The sequence below is a fragment of the Urocampus carinirostris genome, chromosome 1, assembly GCF_059441175.1.
Source record: "Urocampus carinirostris isolate Australia breed hairy pipefish chromosome 1, RoL_Ucar_1.0, whole genome shotgun sequence".
Lineage (NCBI taxonomy): Eukaryota > Metazoa > Chordata > Actinopteri > Syngnathiformes > Syngnathidae > Urocampus > Urocampus carinirostris.
The window spans coordinates 5,932,957-5,955,960 of NC_142349.1; the positions used below are offsets into that span (position 1 = coordinate 5,932,957).

Consider the following 23,004-nt stretch of genomic DNA (forward strand, 5'->3'; position numbering starts at 1 on the left):
CACCTTGACATTTGCACTTTGTTATGATCGCCATTTGTTTTCAATAGTCACATTTTGATGGGATTATATTTGATCAAGTGCGTCCACAGTGACATCAGCAAACAAGCCCCCTCTGGCCTCTGCAGGCCTTTTAAACACTCTCCACATTGTCCAATCTAAATTCAATGTCTTTTGCTACCTCATAAAGAAGGCACAGCTCCGTGTCCTTGTCCAAATGAGGTTTGTTTATTCTCACGTAGCCATTTTTCTCTGCAATGTTGTGACACTCATATTGGACGAAAACTACACAAGGGATTTCATGTTGCAGACTATGACCATATTGCTTTTGTCCGATCTGTGGATTGATATCAGAGTCAAGACAGATTTAAAAGTGCTACGCAATCCTGAAAAAGAACAATTGGTCCTTCATTAAATCAATAGAGGAATTTATATTATGTCACACGTAAGATGGTAACTATGTTACATTTAACACCAAACTGGCAAATAACAATATCAATTTAATAAATGGAAAGACATTAATTAAACGATGAATTAATTCATACTGATTTACCGGATTATAAGCGTCATATATGTTTCATATATAAGGCGCTCGGGATTAAAACTACAGTGAGAGCTACCAAATACTCGTGTATGATTGTTGCACATTTTATTTTCTTACAGTATGAATGAGTACAATGATTGGTCAGTCGAAAAATGTTGCTCACCAATGCTGCAAATCATTGAATGCAACTACAACCGGATCCAGGTCGCGGGGGTTGAGAGGGTTGAAACACAACCAATGGACCGCTAGTGATACAGATGACATTTGAAAAGGGATTCCCTCATTACCACAGTGCTTTTACTCACGGTTCCAGGAACAAATGTTACTGAATGGAAAAGTCGTCCTGAAATATATAAGTAAAAACAACAAGGGAAACAACTCCTAGGCGTATATAAATACACAGCTCATTGTTCCCAGGCCTGCCTAGAGACGTAGTCTCTCCAGCGTGTCCTGGGTTGTCCCCTGGGCCACCTGCTGGTGGGACATGCCTAGAACACCTCCCAAGGGAGGCGTCCAGGGCGAATCTATATCAGATGCCTGAGCCACCTTAACTGGCTCCTCTCACTGCAGAGGAGCATTGGCTCTACACTATGATCCTCCCGGGTGACTGAGCTTCTCAACCCAACCACCCTGTGGAGGAAACTGATTTCAGCCACTTGTATTCAAGATCTTGGTCTTTCAGTCATGACCCACTGTTCATGACCCTAAGTGAATGTCTTTGAAGTATTCTGCCCACCGCTTCATAACGTCCCGGGTCAAAGTCAGCAGCGTCCTATCTGTACTATATGCCGCTTTCCCCTTCTAAGATTCAGGATGGTGAACAACAATTTACTCGAAGTAGTTTGGAAGTCGTCTGGCATGGCCTCGCCAAACTCCTCCCATGCCCGAGTTTTGCCTCTGCAATTGTTGAAGCCGCATTCTGCTTGGCCAGCCGATACCTGGCAGGAGATTCTCCTAGCCGTTCCCAACAAACTCTCACAGCACGCTCGGGTCTGCCAGGTCAGCCCGGCATCTTCCCCCCACCATCAGAGTCAACTTACCACCAGGTGGTGATCAGTTGACAGCTCCGACCCGGTCTTCACCTGAGTGTACCAGAAGTATGAAGGAATCCCCAGGGGGCACACCCTCCAAAGTCTCCAAGAAGGGTAGGTACTCAGAACTGCTTTTGGTGCGAAAGCACAAACAAGAGGTGGTGAGGCCCTGGGAAGAGGATCCACGTCATCCCTTCAGGCTGTGCTCGGCTCACTGTGAGCAAAGGCCCGGCCACCAGGGGCTCACCATTGGACCTCTCATCCGGCCAGTGAAACCGTGAACCGAAGTTTTTGGATGTCTGTGATTTGCGCTTTGTCGGGCACCTCACCTTGAACCTACCAAGGGCGTGAAGCCCCCAGAAAACATAGCTCCCAGGATCATTGGTACACACAGACTTCTCCACCATGGCTAGGTAGCAGATCATGGAGAAGAAAATAGGTAAATAAGTAAATATATATATATTTTTTAAAATCTTAAAATAAGCAAATTAATTACTCATTGTTAGATAATTAGTTTTCCAATTAAAATATACTACTAATGATTTTTTTCCACAATTTCTGAACAGATGGCACCTTCAAACCACATTGAACGTTGTTGGGAGTAAACCATGGGTTGCCAGTTGTACGATAAATAGAGTGAGGCTTTTGTGCTTGCTCCAATCGTGTAATATAGTTTACGGCAAAGTTTCTGTTTTTACTTTCTTTCTCCCTCCATTTCAATTTAGCATATAAGACCTTCGGTAAAAATGAGCTAACCAAATAAAATAGAAATGGACTGCGCACTGATTTGAGAGCTGACAGAACGATCATCCATCCATCCATTATCTGCTCTGCTAATCCTCGGAAGGGTCGTGCGGGTGCTGGAGCCCATCCCAGCTATCTTCGGGCAGTAGACACCCTGAACTGGTTGCCAGCCAGTTGCAGGGCACACAGGGACAGGCAACTCCCTCGCAACTCCCTCGCTCATTCATACTTAGTCACAATTTGGACCGGACAATAAACCTGACATGCTTGTCTATTTTTGAGTTGTTCAATTTTATTAAGGTTAGTGGGTACCCCTGGTAGACTGTATTCGCATATAATTTAAATCACATTTATAATCAATACATCATTTTTCTCCCCTCCAGGCCCGACCAGAACCCAATGCAGCCCGGGACTCGCCACTCCGGGTTGACTTCTAAGCAATAAGGAATCCTAAAAAAGTGTTAAAGATACATTTAAATCTTATAATCCTCGCAGTGCTTTTCCTGCATGTTGTGCATCTCTTTAACTCCCGAAAATGTTGTGGACAGTCCATGTATTATCTGTTAAGCTCCATCTTGAAGAGTTTGCTTTTTAAAAGCAAATTTGCACACAGCTAAAGTTTTTTCAGTATCTGTTTTACTCAAGTGCATTGAGCCAACATGTGGAAATGTGACAAAATAAGTTGTAGCATTAGCTATAACCGATGTAAGTTTGCAATAGGTATGTTGTGATAATAAGTAAGTGAATTTATCAATCCGTGAATTAAAACTAGGTAGGTCATTTTACCGGTGTCAAGAAGTTGAGTGACTTTTGTGTTAACAAATTCAATGACTAGGAGATAAAAGATAGGACAAGAGAGAGAGAGAGAGAGAGAGAGAGAGAGAGAGAGAGAGAGAGAGAGAGAGAAAACAAAAGAGGAGAGGAGAAAGGGAGAGAAAGAGAACAAAAGAGGAGAGGAGAGAGGGTGAGAAAGAGAACAAAAGAGGAAAGGAGAGGGGGAGGGACAGAAAGAGAAAGAAATAAAGTAATAATAAAAGAATGAAAGAACAAAAGAATGAAAGAATGCAAGAACGAAAGAACAAAAGAGTGAAAGAACAAAAAAACATAAGAACAAAGGAACAAAAGAACAAAAGAAAGAAAGAGGTAAAGAGATGTAAAAATATCAAAATAATGAAGGAACTAAATAATGAAAGAAAGAAAGAAAGAAAGAAAGAAAAAAAGAAAGAAAGATGGAAAAAAGAAAGAAAGAAAGAGAGAAAGAAAGCTAATGTTGCTCTGAGAGTGGCGCCTGGCTTTGTCAACATCCAGTAGACATATAGAAAACTGCAGCTTATATTTTATGCTTCCCCATTGTGCAACATGTATTTTGAAGTACAAAGATGAGAACAGGAACATTGAGTGATTTGCGTCTGTAATGGAAAGCTGTTAAGGACTATGTGTACCATCATTACTTAATGCCGGCAATCAGAAATCCATGCACACGCATGCACACACAGCCCATGTGTCCCTAAAATGGCTTTTCTTAAACAATAGCATTAGTTATGGAATTGCGCTTCTGAATGATTTTTGTGAAAAATAACACGTTGAACCAACATGTCAAGGGGAAATAGAATAATTGCACCGAATGTCATCAACTTGTGCCTGAAAATTACAGCAATTATGTTGATAAACTGGTGTGTTGGGTCTGTGACTGGCTGGCAACCGGTTCAGGGTGTCCTCTGCCGAACTACCCAATGTCGCCTGGTATGGGCTCCAGCACCACTGCGACCCTACTGATGATAAGCGGTGCAGAAAATGGATGGGTGATTGATTGGTATGTTGGGTTTTGCTTTTCCATTGACTGCAGACAAACTAAATTTGACAGAAATTGGAATTTCCTTAAACCTTTTTTGTTATAATTTTATCCTAAATAAAATATTTTTAATAATGCAAAATGAATTTGCACTTATCATTACTGCGAAGAACTTTGCCACCTGGTTGACCTTTCTGGTAAAGCTTTTAAATTGTAGCTTTGTTAAATGAATAGAAATTCTTTCAGGATATGTTATTTGACGTGGGGTTGTTGTTGTGTATAGATGTGTACCAGACAATGCCTTCTGTCAAAGGACACAGGAAGTGCTGGGGACAGCAAACTAGTGTCTGCTGGTGAAACCATCTAGGGTTTTATTTCACTGAGGAGGTTCATAAGTGCTCAATCTAACTCTGTGCCACTTTGACACAGTATATAAAATACCAGTTTTACGTTCTATGACCACAGATTTGAGTCAGATGCACCAAGTCAGATTAGTTTCACGTTGAGCACTGGCTCTCTAAAATAGACCATATGGATGGAGCCCTGAGGAACAACTGAGGTGGCCTGGACATCTAATAAGGATTCCTCCTGGATGCCCCCTCAAGTAGGTGTTCCAGGCATGTCTCACCCGCAGGAGGCCCCAGAGATGACCCGGGACACGCTTGAGGGACTACGACTATAAGTTGGACTCGGAACGCCTCGGGATTGTGTCGGACGTGTTGAAGTAACTGGCGATAAGAAGGTCTGGGCTTCTTAGCTAAGGCATGCTGGCCCATGACCAGACTGCGGGCAAGGGGTAGAATATGGATGATTGGACATTGTTACTATGGTAACTGATCGGGATCTTAGTTTTTTTCGTGAAACTGTTCTAGTTCCCCTCATTCTCTGGTTTTAGTCACCGATATGTATGACAAACAACTCAGCATTTCAGTTTTTAGGGTTTTATTTCTGATTTCAGAAATCAGAGTTCAAATAACAGTTGTTTGGGGAACTGGATGGCAATAACATTTGTCATCCTTGAGTTTTTGTTTGGACCCTCCCGAGGGCAAATCGTGAGCGTAATTGAGTAGTTGAATTTTTTAAGACGATTCACCAACATCACCATGTTTTGTAACACAGGTTTCAGAAGATTTCACTTAACACCTAAATTTTGAATAATGATGCGCAATACTGGTAACTTTGGCACTGATCAGATCCACGTAAATACATGGTAAATCAATCTATGTTGATCCGAAATTGATACTTTTTGCTTGGAGCATTAAAGAAAATTAGGAACTAAAATTTCTTATTTTTTATTAAACAACTGTATTGCAAACTTAAGCACTGAATAAATTCCCAACTCAATTCAAAACTCAAAGCGCTTTGCATTATGCTTCACACTTACCCATTCAAAGGTTTGCAGGTTGTTAAAAATGCAGCAGTGAGACTATTGACTCAGACAAGTTTAACCATATCACTCCTATATTAGCTAACTTGCACTGGGTCCCAGTCCGCTTAAGATGTGATTTTAAGGTAATCCACCTAACATACAAATGTTTGCATGTACACATGTGCAAACATATAACCTATGTTTTTTTTTTAATTGATGTTCACTAGGTTTTGTGTATTGTTACCCAATGCTAAATCTATTGCACCCTGGTTATCCTGGAAGGGTGATTACCACTTGTGAGGCCCCTTCTCAAGGTTTTTGAGTTTTTCCTTGCCAGGGGATGGTGTAATTGTAACCTGTGACCTCTCGGTCCCAATACGAGCGTTCTACCACCTGAGCTACTGTCTTCCATCTTGCTGCTAAGGGATGAAAAAAAAAATTACATTGTTAAAATTTGGACAAAAAAAATGGTGTTTGTTTGGTCACTTTGAGTTACCATAGAAACTTTCCATGTGCATTATAGCATGTTTTCTGATGCACCACACAATACAGCAACATCTAATCATCAAAAATTACACAGTGTCCCTTTAAAAAATATAAAGTAAGAAATTAAATATGCATTCTGTGATCTTGAATTTGGAAGTTTGCATGAAAAGAAAATGTGAATAATTTTATGAATCTTTTTATTGAGATAAAATATAATTGTGATTCACCGTATGTTGACGCATGAATGAATGAACAGATGAATGAATTGCCTTTACTTTCTTTATACAAGTATAATGAAATTGGAGGTCTTCTCTTTTCAGTGCAGGTAAAATAAATTAAAAAGGTAAACATGTGCAATGGGATAAAAAGAACGTTAAAAATGCACAAGGTCCTCTTGATCCGACAAAGTACTCGCATTCTTCTCTGTCTCTTTTTTTGCACTTCATCATTTTAGTATCTTACATATTTGCAGCTGTATAGCATAAAGGTCTATGTGTTTTGTTTATTATTAAGCTATTTGACAAGCACTTGGATTTTTTGTTGTATAATATAAAACATCTTGTTGTATTGTGCACTATTTTTGTCCAAAACGCCATTGTTTGAATAAAAAGGAAGAAATTAAAAATGCGTACTTTTCAATCGAATTCATCGATGAATTGAAAAAATAATCGACCATTTCATCGATCATTAAAATAATCGTTCATTAAATAATCGTTCATTAAATGATAGCGCATGTATTTTAGCCTGCTATATAAATTCACATTGTATTTTTACCACTAGGAGGCACTAAAAAGACACACTTATCCCTTTAAATTTAATTCCACTATTCAATGCTTTCATGATTATTGCAACATTGATTCCAAAACCTTTGCTTATAATACAATTCGTAGAAAAAAAATCTCTCAGTTGAAGTTTCTGATTAAATATTTTATGGTTTCCCTACAACCCCAAAACTTGCTTCACATATCTGGCTTAATAAAGCATAGCCTATATGAACAGTTGCCATTCTTTTTTTTAATTTGAAAATACCCTGGTACTTCTGATATAGACAGAAAAGTCGTTCCCATTTTCAGACAGAGCCCAAGGCTTTCTCTTTCTTCCTCCTCTTATTGCTGTGTACTTTCTGCACACAATGAGAACATGATTCTTCTTGACCCAGTTGAACCAGATTGGAAGAATTTTGCTTCCTCTCGGCAATGGCTTTCCAAATTCTCAATTCCCTTTGTAGTGAAATCTAACACTCGAAAAGCAAGTAAGTTTGGGGTCTTTGACATGGCATTGTAACTGAAGATCAATAGAGTACTGTAGCTAGGTCTTTGCATTAATTGAATCTGAAACCCAGAAAATCCAGTATTTTATTGGTTTGATAGAATGCATTGTTGTTTATAAGTCTTTCGAACAATGGTAAAATCATTCAAGATTAATTTTTTGTCAGTTTCCAAGAAAATCAACAATAAAAGTGCTAACATTCAGCGTTTGTTTTTCACGGAAAAAACACGGCTTTAATGTAGTAAAAAAGCAGACCTCGTTTAAAGCAGGCATGTCAAACCAAATCCGGCCCGTTGGATGATGTTATCCAGTCCGCCATACATTTCTGAGTATGTCAAAAAAAAGAACTGAGTCTCAAGGTCATTTCAATCAAAAATTGTGATTTTCTTTCAAAAATAAATTAAAACCAAATGCTTTCCCCGGCTGCGAGAGAGCAGTGTTGTTTTTACATAGTGTGGGAAGTTGGTCCAGGTGTAAAACTGCATTTACTCAACTGCTAAAATAAACCAGTTAACACGTTGAATGCCAAGCAAAAAATTGTGAATAAATGTCTTTAGTTTAGAAAAATATCATCCGTGATTATAATATGTAGGGAAGTTAACTAATGTAGAATACATGATAATGCATAATATTGAAAAACGAACCAATTTCGAGTTGACACTCTTTCACTGATCCGGCCCGCCTGAGAACACAAAGTCTAGATCAGGCCCCTTAGTCAAACAGAGTGATAATACTGGTTCAAAGCGATTAAATCTGATTAAAGAAAAATGTTGTATGCAAAATTAAACATGAAAAGTATCACTTATCTCAGTTTGTTTCATAAGCACAATTCATTTTCAACAGCAATACATTTTTTATATTAAAAAAATATTTACCATGAAACATGTGTTTTTTCACCACCATGGGTGGCCCCTGTGCTCTGGAATGCTCTGCCCTCTGTAACCTCAGTGGAATTGTTTAAATCTAGACTTAAACACACTTATATTCTATAGTTTATGAATTATCTATATTTCATGTCGACAATATCTGTGTATTGTTTGTTGATGCGTAAAAACAGATTCTCTATAGATATGTATATCTTTTGTAAAGTTAATTTACTAGTGGTTTCCATATTCAGTATCAGTATACATAAATGCGCAAAAGGTAACTATTGGTTGGATCGCATAACAACTTGTGTCGTAGGGGCACCATTTCCTGTGGTGTCTTGGGCAGTTACAGCCTGGTGGCTCCCACCGCTCTCCAGGCAAACAAATGTTTCTACCCGGTCTTAAATCTGGGACCCTTCGTATTTTAGGCAATTGTGCTAACCACTGCACAACAGAAACACTAATTTTTTGTATCGGTCTGAAATATGTGGGATCGAAAATCCTATTTTGAATGAAATAGTGTGTTACATAATTCACGGTTCCAGCCAAAATGATGTGATAGTTTTCTTTTTTTCAACCCAGGCTAAGAAAAAAAAACTGCTGGGTGACGGATTTTATCGTGATTACAATAGAATCTGTTCAATATTGAAAAAAAAGCATGTATAACATACATGCTCAAAGACTGTTGGAAGAAAGTACATGTTGTAAGAGATTTTTGTATAATTTACCCATCTCACAGTTTGTTCAACCTGCTGCAGTCAGGAAATAAACTGCAGTCTCAGGACCAGAACCAGCAGGCTCAAGGACAGCTTCTGCCATCAGGCTGCCAGGACCCTGAACACTCTCTCTCTTTCTCTCTCTCTTTCTCTCTCTCTCTCTCTCTCTCTCTCTCACTCTCTCTCTCTCTCTCTCTCTCTCTCTCTCGCTCTCGCTCTCGCTCTCGCTCTCGCTCTCGCTCTCACTCTTCACCTACCCCTCCCACCCCTGCCAAATCAATGCAAAACTGTTCTATTTCGACTCCGGCTATAGTTTGCACATTTTTAAAATTCAAAACCTTATATATTTTTATCTCCGTACTTTTTTTAACTTTTTTTGACCTTGCCGCTATTTGTTATTTGTATTGTGCCTTGTGTATTGCATGTTTGTATGTGGAAAGTATTTTCATCCGAGCTGTATGTCGTGCATATAGCGTGACATTTGACAACAGAGATAAAGGTGGGTTGAGTATAAGATGCAATAGAAATATACCAGACAAATGAAATCACCTGAAAATTCTCACACTCATAGCTTCTCTCTTGCTCTCACATTAAACTTGATGGCATCGATGGGCACTCAAATGGCTTTAAATCATTGTAATACTTCCTGAGAGTCAATCGGTTTGATTGTCTCATTAACCTTTCCAAATGAGAACACATTTTTGAGACTATGTTCCACATTTATTCTTACAGAGATGTTAAACAGCAGCTTGTAGTGTCATCAATATGACACCAAGCTAAAACACCAAAAAAGTACGCCGTGAGCACAGGGGACGTGGTATTAAAGCTTTAAATCCCTTCTCTGGATCGTGAAAACTGCAAAAGTACAATGCAATGCATTGAGACCACGTGCCAAAAAGTTCCCGAAAATAATTTGCATTATGTTTATATCTGCCTGAGCTATTACAAGATATGGTTGTTTATACATCATTTAAACACTTTTACAAAGATACAGCATTGCATTGTTAATCCTCAAACATGGATGAGGATGAATTGAACTTGCAAAAGTCCTGTCAGCCATTGTCTGAGTCTATATACATCTTTGATCGAGGATAACATTTGCTTGTGTCTGGTGACCACCATATGCAAACTACGATGAAATTTTCGTCTGTAAACAGTGACCGAGACTATCTGGATTAGAGTCAAATGGGCAAGACGATCGCTGTAACAAAAAATGGGTTTAAAAACACAAATGTTCCTATACAAAAAGGGTTAGATAGATAGATAGATACTCTATTCATCCCCGCAGGGAAATTCACAAATTACAGCGTACACACATTTGAAATGATCAGCAAACGCATAAAATACAAGGAAAACACATACATTGACAGGTATCAATTTTTTTTAATCTTTTTTTTAAAACAATACTTATCGTACAAAAGTTTAATGATAATCGTTCTCAAAGTTATGTTTAAAATTGTTTTGACGTTTGCCAATGTGAACAACACAACCTGTCTAACCACTAATCCCTTTTTGCCGGATTGCAAGAGCGACTCAATAAAATCGATTATCAGAAGCGTTGGCAGCGGATTTTATCATGCACTCGTTGTGTAGAGCGATTTATGCGGAACTCAGCACGTTAATTCAATGCAAATAAGAGTGCTTTGAACTTCCTCTCGATCTTTTAATCGCACTTTGGTCCGGCAGAGGATGGTTCAATACCGTATTTTGAGCTTTTCTGGATCCAATTCAAAATGTATTCATAAAGCACTTTTCAGACATCGAAATGCAATTCAAAGTGCTGTATAAAAACGTTCAATGTACATTAAGATGACACCCGGCGAAGTAGTCGCATTCTCCTCCAATGTTGATTTTCCATGCACTTAATAGAAAAGTACCTTACGTATTTGCAGGCATATAGCATATATTTATATGCATTTTCGTTTATTGTTATGATATTTGAAAATAACACTGTTTTGCACTGTTTTATATTAGAGAATATTTTGATACTATGTGCAACAGTTTGTATCCATGCAAAACTCCCATAACTGAATAAAAGATATCATAAATGTGTTCTCTGAAAAATCTGAGTCATTGAATCATGTAAAAAATTCTCAACCAATTCATCAATTATCAAAAAAATCATTAGTTGCTGGCCCACTTTTCAGACTATCGTTGTGTTCTGATAAACACATTTTACTCAAATTTGCCAGTAACTCTAAAAACAATTCTATAACATTTACATTTTATATGTTGTGAACAATACTTTATGTGCATTTTCTACGTGCAAATTATTCTTTAAAAATGAATTGTCATAAAGCTTTTACTTATTTTACTTCTCGCTTAGGATCTACCGAGTTGAAAGAAATGAAAAGAAACATTTTAGCACATATGAAGGTCAGTTGGATTGCTGCTGTAGAAAGGGAGTGAAGAATTCTTTGTGAAAGTCACTGGGCCACGTAAACCTCCTTCCTTCATTAGTAAAAAATAATTTTATAACACTTTTGACAGTCATATACACAGTCATATATATATATATATATATATATATATATATATATATATATATATATATATGTATAGCAATGGGTCATGTGAACTTACTTTTTGTCTTTCTTCCATTCTTGTAGATTGTTTTAACATTGCAAAGTAGTCTGAAAATCAAAAGAAAAAAAAATCATATATTTAGACGCGTGCAACTTATGTTTTGGATATAGATGAAAAGAGTTATAAGGGCTGCACCATAATTATTAGCCAGTTGGGAAAAAATAATGTTATGACAATTTTCTACAATTTTCCTTCAGCCGACACGATGAAAGATTCTAAGCATTTTCGTTCGTCATTATATATAATATACAGTAATCCCTCGTTTTTTGCAGGGGTTGTGCTCCAAAAAAGTCCAGGGATAGTCAAAACGCACAAAGAAAAGTTAATTTGTTTATTCGATATTCGTAATATATATATGAGTGTAACAAAATAACAACTATGGATCTTCAAATATTACACAGAATTGCAGTTGAATAAATGTAGTTTATTGTCATTATACAGTAGTGGAACAAATTCGGTGGGCTTTTCCTCTCAGTGTAAGAAAGTGATGTACAAAGCGTCTGGGATCCTCGGAATGAGCCAGGTTTACTATATGATAATTCAATCACAAACGTCACGAATGTAGCGGTGTCCTCCGAGTTGAAGCTACTGGTCTTATGTTTCATGTGTGATATTTCTACAGTTGTAATCAGCATATCTTTGGCCCTTTTGACTGTCCTTAGAGTCAAACTTAATCAATGAATGCATTCTCAATGTTACTAGCCGCTAAAACACTAGCTGTTGCCGTGCTTCGCAGTTTGTTTTGGGTGGACATATCAACCTAATATGTCCAACCGCCTTGGCTGTTTTTCTGACAGCATACACTAGCCTATCACAGTCACGCCGACCCAACACACACACACACGCATACACTCACACATGCACATACCCACGCACACAAACCCCGCCATGTGCCGCACCTATAGCATTTGCTGTGTGCTGTCTGCAGCATACAGCACCTGCAGACATGCACAATGAAAATTCGCGGAGTATGGAAACCAAGAAAAGTAAACCAAGATACATCGAGGGATTACTGTATTTGATTTTCTATGTAGTAGTAGCACAACTTCTCAGTTTCTTGGTAAATGTGCTTCACAGTGTGTGCTTAAACACTCCCTTATTCAACCCGAGCACCCCCCAAAAATAAAGGGTATTTCTAAAATGATGCACAGCCACTCTAGTTTTAATTGTAAACAAAAGTAAAGACACTCATAAAAACAATTTATTTTGTGTGTGCTTTAATATTTTTCTTAATATAGCCCCTCAGATTAAAAAAAAGTTAGAGGTTATTGTTCTCTAGAGACAAGATTTTATCACTCATCAATATTGGACGAAAATCTGGCACCCCACATTATCATTTTTAATTGTTATTATTAAAGTTAGACGACAACTTACTCATTTTTAAGATCCTCCTTCCGAGTAGGGCCAAGCCCACAAGTAGCATGCACGGAGCACATATCATCGCAGACTGCATGGCAAAACTGAAACAGACAATCATTTTGAGATGCCCGAATGACTGAAGGGACTCATGTGAAATGTGTCGCTTCCCCAAGTCTTTCCTATTCAAAGAGATGTGAGTGCAGTTGATGTGACTTTCTCACATTTCAAGCTTCCCCCTGTCATTTGTGACAGGCTTGGAGGCATCGGGACGGGCATGACTTGCTGCAGGTAAGGGTGTCACACTTGCTGCTGAAAAAAAGAAAAAGACTGCTGGGTATCTTGAGCAATATTTTTAAAGTATGAATTATGGTTCACTGAAAAAAACCCTAACGTTTCCCGACACAGTTATAATTTATACCGGGATCTTCAGCCGTTTTAAAGCTGAGAACTACTTTTTTTGTCAGATTGATACAAAGGGCTACCCGTTTGATATGCATCCGTAAAACTATTTTATTACTATGTTGTTACTATGTTATGACCATGTTGTAATTATTAGAAGTCATCCACTGAAACTTGACTTCATAAATGGAGATACAATCACATAGAGCTATTTCTAAATAAGAACGCAAAACAGACATTCCTGCACATGTTTTAGTTAAGGCAGACAAGTGGGAGTTTTGATGCTGGCTCAAGCTCCCCTACCTTGTCTTTTTAATGCAAAGATCAGGACACTCAAGAATGGTGGTCCTGCTGCATGGGGGTGGACCCCCTAAGGCAGTAGGTTCAAAGATACTTATATGACAGAAAACACACACCACATAGATGAGCACTAATGAGAATTATTGTTATTTTAATATATACTCTTATTATATAGTATGCTGAGAATGGATGGAGACAGCAATGATCATTATGATGATGGTAAAAGTGGTGGTTGTGATGATAATGCTGATGATTATGACGGAGTGACTATGCATCCACAAAACTTATGTAAATATGTATATTCTTGAGGTGTTTGTTCTATGTAAATACACAGTATGTTTAGCTATAAGACACAATTATTAAGGAAGTGGGGTAAGATCAAATAAGCGTATGCTTCTTCCTATTCCTTTTCAAACATGTTACGTTGACATTGTTTTGGGTTTTTGACTTGTTGTTTTGTTTTATTTTGTTGTCTCATGTTCAAAATAATGATGAATTCATTCAAGTTTCATTCATTCAAACAGGGGTCACCAAACTATGCCCCGTGTGCTATCAAACAGTCTCTTCACTTTCTCACCCATGCGAAAGACAAAAACAGAAAACAAAGTTTTTCGACAAAATACAATACATACGCATATATATGAAAACCGAGAGGATATTGACACACAAGTGAATAAGTGTAGGGACTGTTTAACCTATCAGGATGCACTATGTAAATCTGTGTTTCTAGAACTTTAAAAATGATTATACTTAGATATGGTTTAAAGCAGATGTCTCCAAAGTGGTTCCTGCGGGCACCAGAGCGCCCCCTATGGAGAGTTGAGGTGCCCTCTACCTCTTGTGAGGATAGCTCACAGTGCTGGGTCATTGTGATTTTCTAATAAAATGTAGTTTTCTTTGGTTGACTAAGACTATGTACTGTGTTATTACCAGAGAACTTGTTTTTCTCCTCACAGAGACGTATTGTGATTTTAAAGTTTACTCATTTATTATACTCGCACGCCATCTAGCAACTAACATTATACATGCATTTAAATATGTGATTCCTGTCTAAACCAATACGATTCATTCTCTGTGTTTATATAAACCAATCCGATGCGTAGTTTCCTTCTTGTATTTTTCAATAAAAGAGCCGTGTGGTAGAGAAGGTGGGTGTTCTTCTTCCCTGAGCCGACTCTGGAAGCACGCACCTCCAATGGAAGGGGCTATCAAAAACCTAAATCTCCGACTCAGATTGTGTTCTTTCCTTCTTTCTGCAACAATCTCAAGTCTTAGGTTGCGACTCGAGTTGTTTACATGTGACGTAGACCAATACGTCACTGAGGTCTACAGCCAATTCGTATTACGGCCATCTACTGGACTGGGGTGGAACCTTGCAAGTGTCGTCCAATTTCTTAAGGGACAATCTCCACTTTGCACTCCACTCACCAAGGGCACTTCCCTATGGAGGGACCTCACTGGAGGGTTTTCAAGGCCAAGTGAGAGGAATGGGATTGGGCCTTAACCTTGACAGAACTGCTCTCTTCACCTCTTGTTTTCTTCGTCCAAATACTCGTACCCAATCCTGGAAATTGACTATACGGCAGGACACGGTCAAGCTTGGTCGGCTTGCAGGTAGGGCGCCCGCCCCGAAACTAGGAAGTTGCTGGTTTGAGCCTCAGCCGGGTCATACCTAAGACTTATATAACATTGGTACCCACTGCCTCCCTGCTTGGCCCTCGGGATTAGGGGTTGGAATTGGGGCGTTTGGTCACATAATGACTCCCAACACATCAGTTGGGTTCAAATTGGACCCATGAAAATTGCATCATAAGAATGTGGATAGCAATAGAAACTGAACACTGAAACAAAAAATATCAATCTGGGTGCCCTTTGCGCTTACTAGTAGCAAAAAGTAGCTCTCATCATGAACAAAGTTGGAGACCCCTTTTCTAATGCCTTCTTCTAATGTCAACTGTACCACTGCTACAGTAGTGTTAAGTGTCGGCCGTTCAATTCCTATTGCAAACAGTGTTTTCTGAAATTTAATGACAGCAATGAACAGGGTAACTTAATTTCATGTGCCTTATGGTCCGGAGTACCTAGTTTAAATGATATATATGACAACCTTTACTTTCTGGGACTGCTCTTTAAAATCCAATGTGCCTTATAGTGCTGAAAATATGATATGTATTGAATAATCTGTGCAGCCCTTTGAGTCGCTTTGTGATTAAGGGCTATACAAGTAAACATGACTTGACTTGACGTAATGTTTTATAAAAACACTACTCAAGTACCCAGTTGCTGTCAACTTACGAGTTGATGGCCGGGGTAACACCAACAATTCCACAAAGCTCTTCTCTGGCCCAGCGGAACACCAATACCAGCCCATATGGCTGATCTGCAGCTTCTTTATTATTATGGTCAATGTCCTTTTTTGGTCATCATGGATGACCACAGACCGGTCCTCATATCTTCCGTTAGCCCCAGTAACACGGCAGGAACTTGCATCGCCACTCCTACACCACATTTTCTCGCTCTCACTGTTGGCAAATTCATATAAATTCTCTTAAACGCATAAATAAAAGAAGTTTTTGCAAAAAGTGTCTGCCTGCATGGTGATATACAGTACTCCCTTGGTTATCGCGGTTAATGGTGAGTGAGACAATCAATGCCATACCATCCTTAACCTTTACATACGGATGCAATAAGAATTCCTGTAATGGCAATACTGTAATTCACTGATTCAATGCCAAACGTTTCATTAAAATGGGAGGTGCTGGTGCTAGACATTTGTTGCCATTTCAACTCATTTTTGAAGGCCTTCAGAAAATTTTGTTCTGTAGCTATATAGTCGTAGGACAATTGAAAGGAAAGCTTCAACTCTCCTTTTTTTAGAAAGAGTATGTTTCTAGGTGTTTCCATTTTTTAGTAAACAACAGTTGAAGTGAACAAAATTTTCCTGAAACAAAACCTTTTGTGAAACAATGCACTTCAAACAGAACTTTTACTTTGGGGCTTTTTTTTTTCATTTGTGATACTTCTAATATCTAAACAATGCTTTCCATGGACATAAGGGCACTTTGCTACCACAATAACAATTTATTGCAAGAGCACTGAACTTATTATGCATGAAATTTGTCAGAATCTTTCAGCGCCCAATGTTTCTAGCGACGGGATCCCTCGTTTTTGGTCACCACAGGCACTGCCTTCCTGCGGACATACACGAATCTCTCTCTGAGCAGACAATGACAATGGGAGTTTGTCATCTTATTTAGGAAGAAAAGCGTTAATTGTCCGTACTCATCCATATTTTGCTACTCTTACACACTGCTTCACTAAGCCTACTCCCCACAATTCCCCACGTGGGACTGCCTACATATTCTCAATTGCTGAATAGAGGAAGCAACAGTAGGACGTGGGGGCTTCCTTGATGTGTAGACAGAGATCTGATCAAAGCCACCCCTGCCATCTAATGGTGATTTATCTTAAAGGAATCATTCCCAGATGATTACTACTTACCGATAGGCTGCACCAGACCCTTTTATAGTAGGGGTTTTTTTTTTGTTTGTTTTTAGAAATTTAAAAAATGAAAACGTATTTCTACGATTTGGTATTCAGGTACAATGCTTCTGAAAACATATAATGACATTATGGCATTAAATGAATAAATGTCTTGAGGAGCATCAGAACTTAAATGGATTGGATTTTCTGTAAGAGTCACAAAATGTTGAAAAAAACAAAAATGCATCGTAAAAACCTGTATTTAGGACTGTAGAGACATTGAACTGTGACACTTTGTCCCTCCTCTGCACTCTGTCTTGCATTCACTACAGACATTCCTGCGGAAAACACATTGAACGTCTCTTTCTGTTTGTGAAAAGGCACAAACAACATAAAGCAGAAGAACATGCTGTCAAAAAAATTAAAACACGTCCTTCACTCGCCTGGCTTAACAGTGATGTAGGTGTAGGCATAGTCGTCAGCTTTCCAAAATCCTCCAAGCTCAACACCACACATGTACCAGCCAGTATCTTCTTCCTTTAAGTTCTCCATTGTCACAGTGAAGACCTGCTGGATTGGGTCATCAAAAATACTTACTTTGTCCTCTGACTTACTGTCAGAAGACGAGGCGTCTGTGCGGGTCAGACTTGTACAGAATTCCCGGACTCTCCCCCGACACCAGTATTTCACGTTGCTGGTGTATTGAGGCTCGTAGTGACACGGGAGCGAGAGGGAATTGCCTTCCAGGACTGTAAAGCCGGCTGGGGTCGTCAGCCAACAAACAATTCCTGGTGGGCAATTGAAACGTCTTTCAGTGTTGTTTGTACAGTGGTACCTCTAAACACGAGGATTTTGGTATCTGAGTTTGTTTAATAAAATTCTTGTTTGCCATACGTTAGAAAATCCAATATGCGAGCAGTTCCAAAGACTAGCACTGGAGACTGCAGGGTTGTAGGGGCACCATTTCCTGTGGTGTTTATTGGGCAAATTACAGCCTGTTGGTGCCCATCCCTCTCCAGGCCAACATGTCCCTCGCAGAGGACCTTTCATGTGTTAGGTGAATGTGCTAACAACTGCACTATGGAAACTAATACAGGCAAAAAAAATGCTTTTTTTAAGTACTGAGACCCCCTCGCTACTTAGCGCTTCGGTTATCAATGGTTCACTGCTTTGCGAATTTTGAATTGAATTTAATTGAATTTAATTGTCTTTATTGTCGTTGATATCAACGTATCGTACATTGTGTTCAGCAGACAGCAAATGCTATCACAAATGCAGGTTAGGATGAAGTTTGCGTGTTAGGTGGGCGTGACTGTCAGTTTGGGTGTCTGTGATAGCCTTGTGTATGCTTTCAGTCAAACAGCGGGCGGTCGCACATGTCAATGTGTTCACCCAAAACAAACAGAGAAGAATGACGACCGCTTGCTTTTGCGGCTCTTTGAATTAAAAATGGTAAATGGTAAATGGTCTGCATTTATATAGCTTTTCAAGTCAATGAAGACCTCAGAAAGCGCTTTACAACGTGATTCACACTTACCCATTTACACACACACTCACACACCAATAGCGGCCATGCAGCCATGCAAGGCACCGACCTGCTTATTGGGGGCCTTAGGGATTCATAGATTAAATCAGACTCTAAAAAAAAGTCAGAAGAGCACAAAGGCTCCGTCGATTGTTATCGGGTCTAAGTAGCGACAGAGGCTTGCCTACATAAGAACTCTCACAAGCTACCCCTGCTGAGCCTGTATCTCACCAATGCAGGAACAATCACCCATGAAACAGATGACCTGGAACTGCAACTTCTGGAAAATAGCTATATTTGTGACGTTTGTATTTTAATCATCCAAAGACCTGGTCTAGTCGAGAATCCCTAATGCTAGCTCTCCTTACATCTCTATCTTACATTGAAAGAAGAAACCCTTCAGTTGTGTTGTACTATTTTAGATTGACAATAAAGACGATTCATTCATTCATTTGCAATTCTGTGTTCTGTGATTTTATTTGAATATTTTATTTTGTTTGTATATGAGTTTGCACGCTTTATATGGGAAAATCCAAGATACGAGCAGTCCCAGAGGCTACCACTAGAGACTGTTTGAGACCACTTACTGTTCATGATGGCTTACCGCCAGTATCAGCTTGTCCAGTTTGTGCATGCAAACTACTACAGGCGAAAACATTTTTAAAAATTGGGCTGTAAAAATGTTTGTGTATTTGTTAATTTAAAGTAACAGTAATTCAAATTTCAAGTGTACAGTATGTGCTTACGTATCAACAGTCTGGATCTCATAACTGATAACCTCTGCAAATAACTCCCCTTAATTAGTGCAAATCCTCCTTAGTAAGCGATAAGACATTTTCCAAACATAACGCGGTGCCTATTTACTCACCGCAAGACAGATTACCGTAAATTCCGGACTATAAGCCGCTACTTTTTTCCCAAACGTTCAACCCTGCGGCCTATTCAGTGATGCGGCCAATTTATGTAATTTTTCTAACAGCCGCCAGCGGCGCTCGAGTTCAAGGCACATGACGCAGCTAACAAGCTAAACGCAATCGAGCAGTAGGATAAAGAAGGAAACAGAGCTACTGCACGCAAACTTTACCTTGCGAGGGTGTTGCTAGCATGTATTTGAATAAGGGAGCGTGGGACGACGTCTATATGACAAAGTCTCTTTCCCATACTGAAGGAGGACCACTTTAATGACGTCAATTATAAGGAGGAAGATGCGAACGGTTTACCGTGATTTCTACATGTACGGTATGATTTTCTTAACAGACCCGCAAACTGTATTGCGAGCGTGTTGTTAGTCGCGTTTTTCTACCCTTCACAGGCACGGTTTGGGATGGAAGTTATAATATTATTATTAAAGCTTTGAAAACTCTCTCGGTGTACCGTCTTTCATTGGAAATATGTGTATTTGCAACTGTATATTTTTGTAATGTATTTATTTGTATTTATTTTGGACACTTATTCTGATAAGTCTTGCGCTGACCAATTAAAAAGAAGGGGCGTAACAGACGCGGGGGATGACAGGAAGTAGGGACCGGTAAAGGTGAGTGTTTGTGGACACGGCAGACAATAGTGGATATATATTTTTCCCACCCTTACCTTTGGAAATATACCCTTTTTTTCCTTGGATTACTTTTAACGGGACCTGGACTCTGCAGGTCTGCATCAAATGTTAAGTACTGGTATCATATTTCGATATTTTGCCTGCTGTGGTTTTTGAACTGTGTACTTCATGTTCAGTTAAAATCACGGGACTCAAAGTAAGGTTTGGGTTGATTTCATGATTGTGTTATATGTTTCAATGTGGGCGCATGCGGCTTGTGTAAGTACAAAAGCGATTATCCTCTTAAAATGTGGTGGGTGCGGCTTATAATCAGGTGCGCTCTATAGTCCGGAATTTACGGTATGTAGAATACGACCGGTGACTGAGACGATCTGGATTAGAGCTGAAATGGGCGGGATGAGATCGATTTTTTATTTTCTTTTTCTTTATAAAAAATGTTTTACAGTGTACACAATGAGAAATGATCAAAACTGATATCAAAAACTACCCCCTACACAGAACGTTCACACATTTGTTACACCACTTACAATAAACTCACAATTTATTTTGTTAATAATATAGTAATTTTTTTATTACTGCACTATTTCTATTTTAAGTACTTTTTGAATGTGTTTGTAGTGATCAGGAAGATGTGTTTTCTAGCTATTTAGGGTTCGCTTGTGGTTTTGGAAGGATGGGAACGACCAAATTCCTGTTATACATGCATTTAAATATGTGATTTCTGTCTAAACCAATAAGATTAATTTCCTGTGTTTATATAAACCAAGCAGATGCGTAATTCCCTTGTATTTTACAATAAAAGAGCCCTGTGCTAGAGGAAAATTAGTTTCTCTCCACGGGCAATAAGAGCTAAGAGCACAATCCTTGAACGGATTCAGGTCGTAAGTAGAGGTACCACTGTATTTCACGACAGTCAGTAAACCCATCAGTAGCAAGACAGGGATTAGGATTTTTCAAATAGAAAAGAGTGCTTTCACTTTCCTTTTGTTGAAAATAATGATTTCATTTTTCTCAGTCCAAAATCAAGTTAAGACTCAAAACGGGTTGTTAAACAAAGACTAGATGAACATTAATCTACCTTTTTCAGAGTTTATGTTGTTGTTTTTTTAGAATTACCATTGACTTTTGTTGTTTTAAACAATGAAGAGAAAGTACCTGGAATCCATGGCCACAGACTGAGCAGGAAAAAGAGGACTTGTTTCATACTTGAAAAGAAAATATTTCAATCGTGATTCCTTCCAAGGTCATGTTTTTCAAATTCCAGGTTCAGTTATTCCGCCCCAGTACTGGTCATGTGACCATAAGTTGGAAGCAGATGTTGCTTGTGTTAACCAAAAAGGTGCCAGATACTTTTACCAGCGTTACACAGTTAAATATTTTTTTCACAAATGTAACTGATTATTATTTTTATGTGAAAATCATGTCTATGCAAATTGTCATTCAAATAATGAGGTTTGATATGTTTGCATTGTTGCAAATGCAATATTTACGGGCAAATCAAACATGAATTTAGATAGATAGATAGATAGATAGATAGATAGATAGATAGATAGATAGATAGATAGATAGATAGATAGATAGATAGATAGATAGATAGATAGATAGATAGATAGATAGATAGATAGATAGATAGATAGATAGATAGATAGATAGATAGATAGATAGATAGATAGATAGATAGATAGATAGATAGATAGATAGATAGATAGATAGATAGATAGATAGATAGATAGATAGATAGATAGATAGATAGATAGATAGATAGATAGATAGATAGATAGATAGATAGATAGATAGATAGATAGATAGATAGATCATTGATATACATATCAATTTATTATCCAGACTATGCTTTTTTTCATGAGGTGATCTTTTGGGATGGTAAATTCTGGGAGCAGTTACCAGCCAATCACAAAGCACACTAATATAAACTACTGTTCATTCCCACGTTCTGGAATGTAGTAGGAAGACACACGTAACCACTGAGGTATAAGAAAGTCCAGGGCAAGATGATAAACGTTCCCCTCTTAGCAAAGTGACAGTCATGCTAACCATGCTACTGCGGCTTATCAATGAATATATCGGTCGAACCAAATGCATTAATTGCAAATAGCAGACTGCAAACAATAAGAACTTCCCCTTGCCCCATATGAAATTGACATTCAGTTTTGCCTTGTTTTTAAAACAAGATATATGCTGTGCTATATTAATAATAATAATAATAATAATGTATTTTATCAGTGAAATTCCTTTACCAGACAAACACCTTTGAGTAATACGTCACAAAATCAAAGGTGTTAAGGTCATTCCACCAAAGTTTGTTTTTCTCAAAATATCAGAATCAAATCGTTACATAAAATTCGGATCTCGTACCAGAATTTGTCACACACCACTTCCTGTCAATGTCCAGATCTGGCTCATCTCTAAGAGCGGTACGCGGTTTACACCGAAAAACAACGGCAACCAGATAATAAAGGTGCTGTATCTGGGTCAGATCAGAATTCTCCAGCTAGTGGTAACCATGGAAACCATGACTATCTGTTTCACGTAGGGGTGAAAACACCTACCCCCAAATAAACGGCCTGGAGATGGATGGGTGCAGCCAGGCTGTGTCACGGTTGCCATGGCGCCAAATTGGTCCCCGCCGTGTGGCACCAGGTTCTGTCACGGTTGCCAAGATGCCCAAACAGCCCCGCCCATGGACACCAGCTGAAACGCGTTGACAGATTGCTGCCGGACTACTTAAACGCTGTCTTGTGAGTCCCCTGGGGTCAGAGCATCAGCGAAACTCCTGCTAGACTCTGTTGTGGTATGCCAAGTCCTGTGAATCTCTGTTTTTGCCTGTGTTTTGATCATGTTTTATTTTCGCCCCGATCTGTTTGATTTTGACCACTCCTTAGTTCTGATTTCAATCTACTTCCGCGACCACTGATCCCCTGATAAAGTGTGCGGTCATTCCTCCTCTCCCCAATAAACTGTGAGT

At 38.8% G+C, this 23,004-nt stretch overlaps 1 protein-coding gene across 5 annotated transcripts; it reads right to left on the minus strand.

Annotated features, from left to right (window-relative positions):
• Positions 1-7,300: 7,300 nt before the first annotated feature.
• On the minus strand, positions 7,301-21,313 carry pigr (polymeric immunoglobulin receptor). Of its 5 annotated transcripts, XM_088348761.1 has the most exons (9): positions 21,177-21,313; positions 17,385-17,729; positions 17,198-17,279; positions 15,754-15,980; positions 12,981-13,068; positions 12,775-12,860; positions 11,398-11,447; positions 7,877-7,914; positions 7,301-7,557 (listed from the first exon to the last, which is right to left on the minus strand). In XM_088348761.1, coding segments are annotated over exons 1-9 (966 nt in total). In that variant the 5' UTR covers positions 21,226-21,313; the 3' UTR covers positions 7,301-7,556. The 5 variants fall into 5 exon arrangements, with proteins under 5 accessions (XP_088204887.1, XP_088204841.1, XP_088204757.1 ...); XM_088348715.1 differs by lacking the exon at positions 7,877-7,914; XM_088348631.1 differs by lacking the exon at positions 7,301-7,557 and having other exon boundaries at positions 7,568-7,914.
• Positions 21,314-23,004: the final 1,691 nt, after the last annotated feature.

Excerpts from the sequence above, each read along its gene's own strand:
- pigr (XM_088348468.1), bottom strand. The coding sequence starts at position 21,225 with ATGAAACAAGTCCTCTTTTTCCTGCTCAGTCTGTGGCCATGGATTCCA. Across the intron at positions 13,069-15,753 it reads GTTACCCCGGCCATCAACTC|CAGCAAGTGTGACACCCTTA; the intron begins GTAAGTTGACAG and ends TCTTTTTTTCAG. Across the intron at positions 12,861-12,980 it reads GACAGGGGGAAGCTTGAAAT|TTTTGCCATGCAGTCTGCGA; the intron begins GTGAGAAAGTCA and ends TGTCTGTTTCAG.